At 42.8% G+C, this 9,072-nt stretch overlaps 1 protein-coding gene across 9 annotated transcripts in view; it reads right to left on the bottom strand.

Moving 5' to 3' along the window:
- QKI (QKI, KH domain containing RNA binding) overlaps window positions 1-8,835 on the bottom strand; it is a 165,454-nt gene extending 156,619 nt beyond the window's left edge. For 3 of the 9 annotated variants that reach the window (XM_042796038.1, XM_042796046.1, XM_042796042.1), the window contains exon 1: window positions 8,043-8,833. In XM_042796038.1, the coding sequence (XP_042651972.1) occupies window positions 8,043-8,184 (142 nt within the window). In that variant the 5' untranslated portion in view covers window positions 8,185-8,833. Of the gene's footprint in view, window positions 1-8,042 lie in introns of all 9 variants that reach the window. The other 6 variants (XM_042796043.1, XM_042796041.1, XM_042796045.1 and 3 more) reach the window with 4 other exon arrangements.
- Between the last annotated feature and the right edge of the window lie 237 nt (window positions 8,836-9,072).

Genomic DNA, 9,072 nt, shown 5'->3' on the forward strand with positions numbered 1-9,072 from the left:
GACATCAGCAGCCGTTCTAATGCATTACTCCTTCAGAACTTCCAATGTAACTTCCCAGCGAAGTAACAAGATTTTAATTCTCATACTGGGATTATTTTCCTTTACAGATCAAGTCTTAAAGAAGCATGAACATTCATAAGGTTATATATCATTAGAAGTGCTAACTGCCCCACTGTTAATATGCTTAGATGTCAGTCAGTTATCAAATTGCTTCATGGTTTATCCCTTCTAAAAACGGGTATCCTGAGGACCTTCCCACCCAAGGACTTCCTGGAGCATTGTAACGAAGTTACGAAGTATGGAAGCATTGCTCTGGTACACCCTGTGCTGGGAACAGAGAAAATCTCCTCTAATCCACTACAGCATGGACTGAAGTACACGTCTTCAGGTGCAGCTGCAAAACAGTCAAAAATATTTTTAAAACCAAATTAAAAAAAAAAAAATTACTTCCACTGTGCTATTCAATCAACTATACACCACTAAAAATGCTAAAAGAAAACCCTTTAACAGCTACCCATTGCCACTTCCCTTCAAGAGAATGATTTTTTGCAATAAACTGAGAAGCAAAATTTACTATTTTGATATTAAGTATAAAAATCAATACTAGAATGAAAAGTAACGGAAAATATATTTTCAATTTTTATTTGGTATTTTAAACCATGAGAATAAAATAAAATAATAAGTGAAAAACAAACAAACAAACAAACAAAACAAAACAAAACAAAAAAAAAAAACAACAACAACAAAAAAAAAACACAAACAAAAAAACCACCAAACAAACAAACCTGTTAGCATTACCACACTCGTTCCAAGCACTAACACCTGCTAAAATAACTGCAGAGTATCAGAAAAGCTGCAGCGTCTAGTACTGGACCCAGACAACAGACTTTAGTAACACAACTGCCTGAATAGAAGCATTTTAACTTGCACCATCTTGTCGTTCCCAGACACGCAACCAGCCTGCAGTAGACATCTTTGGAATGGAAACACAAATAACACTGTGGAGAGGTAGCTCTACTAATGAAGCTAGATATTATTTCTCTTTAAAGTTGTCATGGTTGCTTTGCTCATTCAAACATAAATTGTCTCAAAAATCTAAGCTCTGCTATTAAAGAGATAACTCCACTTCTATTAAACATTTCTAATAAAAACAACCAAAAGAAACCCAAACCCAGAAATTACTTTAAACTGCACCGCACAAGGTAAGGGGATGTTTTCTCAAGTCAAAGGGAGAAATCTAATGTTGCTTAACTTTCAGCAACCCAACTCTCTGTCTTACCAGAGCAAAGGGATGTAATTCAGATTATAAACATTACACCTATCATCTGTTTCAGAATTCAAACAATAGCTCCAGTGTCCTTCACAGACCCAGATCCTCCTGCTACAAAGCCACACATATATCTTTCTTACATGTTACTTTACTGACCTAACCAATTGCATTAAGCATATTGAGATTAAAAACCCCAGCAGTTTTACTGTTCCTACTAGTTTTCTTAGCACTGAGTTATTAAATTTCAATAAAATGTCAAAATTAACAGAAGATTTTCATAGGATGCATTTTGATTAAAATCAATACAGGAAAAATTCACACAACCCAAATGAAAAGTTGAGAGTTATGTTTCAATAAAGACAAGGGTCAGTGAATGAGGGCATTTCATTACTTCACAGCTTTCCTGGCAAGGCATTTCCCCCATCTCCCCCCTCTCCTGTCCCTCAACATTCCATATAAGCAGTTGAATATAAACCATCAGTCTCAAAGGCAGACTCCTGCTGTACTTCAATCAGCCTGAACTATCAGGATGGTCCGGTAATTAACGTTAACACAGGTCTAGCCTATCAGCCACGGAATATATACCAGATCAGCATCTAATAATAACATCTAATTATCTGCATCAGTACACATTCACCAAAAAGGATAGCATTTTGAGGTTACAGACAGTAATGAAAGACAATTCAAAAGTACTTGCTTTTCCAACAATGTCCACACAATTCAAATTACTGTAAGTATCTCATTCCAAATTTGGCATTGTTCTACGTACCCAGAGGAAGAAAGTTTTAATTGAAAAAGGGATGAAACTGATAACCTGGTCACAAGAGTTACTGAACTACAAAAATAACCATTCATTTCATGTCCAGCCTTCTCTTCACATGCACAGTGCTCATCAAGCACCAGTAACTTTTTTCGCGACCTTTTCTCTTTTGATGCATGTAAACTTCATAATTCAGACATTCTAGCTGCTCTCTTAAAATCTACAGGGTGTTTCTGAGTTGTTGGTGGCTGGTTTGGGGTTTTATCCACTTTACTGCAATACTAACCAACACAACTTCAGTTTTTCCTTGGTGCTTTATGAAAGCATTGTGTGCCACTCCCTAATCTAATAGGCACTTGGTCAGTTGTTTCTAACCATAGCAAGAGATTTTTATATGGCACTAGTTACTTTGGAAACCCCTGTGTACAATTTCAGATGAGGAAAATGCAACTCAATTCCAACTTTAAGGAAAAAGTAACACTAAACAAAAACGATACAGAATTCAAACAGGTCTCTCCCAACTTAAGTCAGTCAGAAGCACTAGTACAGAAAGTCTGCTATGGTTACTCTTACTTAAAAAAAACCCTGATGACAGACATTTTACTAATCAATTATTGGGAAGCAACAGGGAACAAACTGCTTTATTAATTTAAACTTTTATCAGTCAAAACAACACTTTTCAGTTATACTCCAGGTGATTGAAATCCTATTAACGTTGCAGATACAGCTCCAAAAACAACTTACTTTAAAATGAACTGTTGGGGGGGTTGGAGGGGGGGAAGTTTTGAATCTTTTTCCCCAAGCTAAAAAACAAACCACTTTTTCTTAAAAGTGCAAGGGAGCTTAGGCTGCCAAGGAATTACAAAAACAAAAACAAAACAAACCCGCTCCATACCTCAGAACAACTTTTATGAAGTTCTTTAACACAAAAATTCTAGAAACTTTACAACATCATTACAAGACGAATCATAAATCAGAAAAATGCCTCAGACCATTACCTTAAGATTTAGGGATGATTAAAGAATTAGATTCAAAAGAGCACCATTGATAAACAGCACATAAACAATACTCAATGCTCTTATCACATGCTGTTTTGTACAATTTTAACATTACAATTTAAAACCTAAAAATTACTCTGAGACTCTGGGCAAACATCTATCATAAAACTTTTATCCTAAAGAATATTAATCTCTTAACTTTGCATTAAGAGGCATGGCTTGTAATGAAATAATGGGTATTTATTGCAAGATCTGATACAAGTGAAAAACAGACATGCTAATGTGGCCAATGCCCCTTCATCAAATCTGACAAGTCAGCAAAACCCTAGCTAAGCACAGGCTACGTTTACATAATCACAAACAATAAGGTCATGTACAAAAGTAACTAGGTAACTTCTCAAGGAGAACTTATTTACAACACCAGAACACAGTTCTTCAGTCCTAACTCACACAGACATTTTGGTTAAGACAATGAGACTGACACAAAAACTGCAGTTTTGGGCAATGGGCTCTGCAAGTTCATATGCACTTTTCTCAGTGAGAGCAGTAGAGAGAGAGCAACATCCAAGAAAAAATTACCCTCCTTAATCCCTACCTAGATGTTTTCACAGCTAGCTTTATTATAACTGTTAGTCGGAAGGAGGCAGCCTATTTGACACAAAATTCGATTTATCTCCAAAAGCTAGATGCATGGCTTAGTTTACATTTAAAGGTAGACAGACTTTTAAGTCATCTTCAACACAAGTTTGACAGGAAGGCAGAAGTTTAAGGTACAGTTTAGAGAAGAAAAATGAATTCCTGATAAAGTCTGCATCAGTGCCTTTTTAAAAAAAGATCAGACCACAGGTTTGGCCTGTGTAAATTCCTATCAGGTACTGCATTCTGACCGCTTATGAGTTCAAGAAAAAACCTACACAAATATAGAAATTATATCACACAGATCTCAGTTAATAGTTTAGGCATATTTGTTCACAATCTGCTGAAATAATAAAACCAAAGTATCTCGTTAATTTCAATAGGTCAGAGTACAGAGTTTGAAATTTATTCCCAATTGTTTATGTCCAATTTACTTATAAAAAAAACATACTGCAAGCAAAAAGGCACAACTTCATTCATCTTCCACAAAGGGGACCATTAAAATATACACACTGTCACAAAAAAACAATCTAGGTTAGAATCATAAAAGTTAGTATATGAGAAGCTGAAACGCAAAAAAAAAAAAAAAAAAAAAAAAAATCAGGTCACATTTGATGGTGCAAACAATTACAGGAAATACAGCCTATTCCACATTCAGGAAGAGCCCTCTCTTCCCACAGGTTTGCACTAGTCTGATAAAAACAATCCAGCTTCCTAGTTATTATGATGTGCACTTTAAACATCCTTGTTAATCCACAAAAGCCTTATTTACACATAAGAAGTTGAAAGCACACATATGCAAAAATATCTGTAATACAAACAAAACTGTGACTTTCATATTTTATTATAAAATAGTTCTTAAAAAATTTTTCCTCCATATACCTCTCATATTTAACCTGGTCTTCAAATGCCGTAAGGCAGAGACCATCTAAGACCATCTACTAAATTAAGCACTAAAATTTTCAAAGATCAAACACTAGCATGGAGTTCAGAAAGGAAAATGTGTTTTGGATAATACACACAAGTACAAAAACAGGCCACAAAAAAGCAGATGTACATTCTGAAACCTAACCAGATTAGATGTACTGTTCATCTAAACAGACAGGTCCATTTCTATCTCTTGTTGAATACAATTACAAAAAGTAATTGCAACACAAGCCATTTGAGCTTTTGTTTTTAAATACTGGCATGTAAAAATGAATAAATAAAAAAACCCCTAGCATTCCAGTAGAGAAAGCAATGCCATGTTTTATTTGTTTGAGTTTTTAGGATTGTGATTTTATTTTTTCAATTCGATCAGCACAGAAGACAAAAGCTGATCATAATATTATTCTTCTCGAGCATAAACAAAACCTCCAGGAAAATGGTTGTACAGTAACTAAAAAAAAACGACCCCACCTACCTAAAGTGCAAAACAATAAACCAAATTGCTGGGGAAGGGGGCAAAGAGGGAATGCGAACACTAACTTTATTTTTAGTTTATATATATAAATCTATATATATACACTCCTGCCCCTAATATCTGGTATTCTCAAAGGTGCCATAGAACAACTGACAAAACTATTAAATATTACACTTTTAAGTCATTGTTCTAAATCTTGCAGACCTTTCTAGCAAACCTCCAGTTTGCTATTGCTAAACCCTCCTGGAGGATGTCAGTGTAGTATATAGTTCAAAAAATTTAACACGGTGCCCCTTTGGTAACCAGGATAAGCGTTTTACAGAACAACACTTGTTCCAACTTCTCAACTGTTCATCATCATTGACTATGCCACCTCCATAATACTGCGTGTAAGCATACGATATATGCAACTCCATGCAAATATAGATACCTGCACGAATCCTCAAGTGTTTTCTCATTCTCTGGTATCTTCTAATAGATTTGCTAATTTCACTACTCAAGTCAGTAATGGTGTTCAGAGGCCAGTCTCATGCCTCGGAAAAAAAATAACTGGCGCCCCTTAGTGTTCAAATTTTAAAGTCTTGAAGCAATTTACTAGATTTGCATGAAACATTTTTTTCAACATTCCAAAAAGTTTTCTGCCTCCACAATACTTCCACCCAATTGCCAACGTAAACAGGAAAAGCAGAAAAGCTTAAAGGGATCGCAGACTTCTTCCTGAGACTATTTAGAAACAGATTGTATTTTATTTATTTTTCTTTTAAAAAAGAGTGTGAAGAATAGCTCCAACACAATCCTCAAACTTTTTCAGCAACAGACTCCACAGCCCTCATTTTGGAACTCCAATACTTCACAAAACAGATTTCCAAAGCTTTGCAATATTTAAAAATATGTCCAAAGACGTAAGGATTTCAAACATTCCTTTTTCAGCGTCCTTTTCGTATGGGGAAATGTTTTTTCTTTCTTTTGTTCTCTGACCAAAAAAAGTAATGTTTTGGGCCTCCTCTGGCTGAATACATTAAGCTGAAGAGATTCAGGAATTAATTTAAAAATCCGACATCACACCACTGGAAGGGTCATTTGTGCTAAAAAGGAGTCTTCTCATTCAAGTTTCTTCCTGATGTTTATTGTAAATCTAGCTATTCTGAAGAGGTGGTTTGCTGTAGTGACCATGAGGATAAGTTTTAAATAGTTTTACTTTTCACATCCGTATCTGCTCCAATATAAATTCAAACTTCACCAAGAATCTTGAAAATCAAAATAGAATCTCCCATTATATCGCTTCCCACAGTCCATCTTTCAGCATTCCTCACTGTTTTGAGTGGTTTTTTTTGTCTTTTTTTTTTTTTTTTTTTACTCCTCTATCATTTCAGAAAGTAGCATTTTCTCGATATGCTATTTTTTGTTGTACTACAGTCACTATCTCATTTTTACAGTCTTAGGAGAGGGCGGGGAGTTGTTTTACCAAATATAACCAGCTCTTTCATCTTCCGAGGTCAACAACTTCGCAAACTTCTTTTACTGAGGAAGAATATGTCTGCAAACAAGAATCCTAACTCGAAATCTCGAAATTCGGTATTTCATGCTAAGCATTCCAACAAGTTGAAAGTGTATAAACAATTTATGGTTTTGTTACATTCTACAAAGCTACCAAATACTATTAAAGGAACAGGTCCCTCTCACTCTCCAGAAAGCCTAGGTTTAAGAGGTAGTAAGAAAGGAAATACTTTTAACAGGAAAAAAAAAAAAACTGTAAACCCAAGCATAAAGCGACTTTAAAATACTAAGAAAAAGTGGGTCTGTTACTGTTGTGGGAAAACGTATGGGACGCATGAAGTTTCCAGTATATATTTTTTTTTTCTTTCTTTCTTTCTTTCTAAAACGCGACTACTTATTTGTAAAAACGCAACCTTAAAGGGAACTATTGAGGAAAAAAAAAAAAAAAAAAAAAAAAGAGGGGACGTGGGGTGGGGGCCAACCCACAGGAGCGGCCCCTCGCCCCTCCGAGGCAGGAGCGGGATGCGGGGCTGGGGGCGGCAGTGGACCTCTTGCAGGAGTAGAAGAGGCAATTTCGTAATTATCTTTTCTTTTTTTTTCCCTTCACTAAAGTCACACGTAGGAGTCTTTCAAGTTAGTTTCTTTAAAAGGTAAGGATAGCTGAAAGAAGGATTTGTTCTCTTCGCTTGCAATATAGGAAAATCATAATTAGTTTGTGGCCAGTTTGGGGTGGGGTAGAGCTGGAGCTGAAGAAAGAGCTCAGCCCCCTCCGTCTTAGTCATTCAAGTTCAAGCAGCTTCCAGAACAGCCAAATCTCGAAACCGAACACCCTCCCAACCCTGCCCCCCCCGCTCGGGGCCCTCCGGCCGGGCCGGGGAGCGCTCCCCGAAGGCGCCGCGCAGGACCCCTCGGCCCCGCCGCCGCGGGAGGGGAGCGCCGCGCCGCCTGCCTTTCCCCTCCTCCCTGCCTTCCCCCAGAGCACATTCCTGAGCTCCTCTCCTCGCTCCCTCCCCTCCGTGCGGTAGTCACCCTTCCCCCGGTTTTAGCAGACGGTGCGAGGAAGGGAAAAAGAATAAAAAAAAAAAAAAAAATAAGGGGGGTGGTGAGGCGGGGGGGGGGGGGGGGGGGGGGGGGGGGGAGCCAAACACGGGAGAGCGGGGACCTGCGTGGCCAGGGCTGCCTCTTCCCCCCTCCCACTCGCTCCCCGAGTCCCCCGGCACCACACGGCAGCAGCCAGGGCGGGGAGAGCTCGCACTTCCCCTTTGTTTTAGGCTCTCCAGCCGGGGGCCGAGGGCGTGCGGAGAACGGCGGGGAGAGAGAAACAGGCCCCGGGCTCCACCCGCCACCCGGCCGGGGCTGGGGGGCCGGGCGGGATCCCGGGAGCGGCGCGGAGGCCCGGGGAGGCGGGGGGGGGGGGTGGGGGAGGCAGGGCAGGGCGGCGGAGCGGGGGAGGGGGCGGCCAAGGCGAGCAGCTTTTACCTTCGTCCAGCAGCCTCTCGAGGTGGTTGAAGATCCCGCAGAAGTTGGGGAGGCTGCTCATCAGCTTCTTGTCGTTCATCAGCTGCATCAGGTAATCGGGGCTCGGCTTCGGCTTCTCCTTGGTTTCCATTTCCCCAACCATATTCCAAGCCCGCGCAGAGACGGCGAGCGGCCGCAGCAGCTCCGCCGAGCAACGCGACCGCGGCACGGGGCGCCCGGCTGGATCCGGGCGGGCAGGGAGGCGGTGGGGGAGGGGAGGGGGCGGGGAGGGGAGCTTCCCCGAGGAAGGAGGAGAAGGAGGAGGATTCAAATCCGGAGACAAACGCAGCCCCGCCGCCGAGTCCGAAGGACCGAAAAAAAAGAGGAAACTCGGTAGCAACCCCCGTGCGGGCTGCGCCCTCCTCCCCGGGCACAAGGACCCGCCGCCGCCGCCGCCGCCTCTCGGTGCCGCCGCTTCCCTACTCCGTGCGCCCTCGGCCGGCGCAGTCCTCGGTGTGTCCCCCCTCCTCCTCCTCCTCCTCCTCCTCCCGCGCACACACACGCTGAGCCCGGCTTCTCCTCTCGGCGCTGCCCCCTGTCTCCGCGGCGGGGGAGGGAGGGGACGAGCGGGGCGGGCGGGCGCTGCTGGCGCGGCTGCCGCTTCCGAGGAGCCGCCGCCGGTGTCTCTCCGCTGTTGCCGCCGCCGCCGCCGCTGTTGTTGCCGCCGCGCTGCGCCTGGCGTGTCCTCCTCTCCGCCTCCCGCCCGCCCGCCCGTCCGCCCTCCCGCCGCCGCCGCTGCCTGTGGCTGGTGAGTCTCAGCCCCGCCGCCGCCTCCTCACTTCTCCTCAGTTCGCTCCGGAGTTCGCTTCAGTTCAGGCTGCGCTGGCAGCAGCAGCGGCAGCGGCGGCAGGAGGGGAGGGGGCAGGGCCCGCGGGGGTGGGGACATGCCGGGGGGCGGGCCCAGGGGCGGGGCGGCCGTTGCCCGGCGGCGGCGGCGGCGGCGGCAGCGCCGCTTGGCGGAGCCAGCTGTCCCTCCCGTTCCGCTCCGGGG

This window comes from Tyto alba, unplaced genomic scaffold (assembly GCF_018691265.1).
Source record: "Tyto alba isolate M040663 unplaced genomic scaffold, T.alba_DEE_v4.0 Super-Scaffold_22, whole genome shotgun sequence".
In the NCBI taxonomy this organism is placed as follows: Eukaryota; Metazoa; Chordata; class Aves; order Strigiformes; family Tytonidae; genus Tyto; species Tyto alba.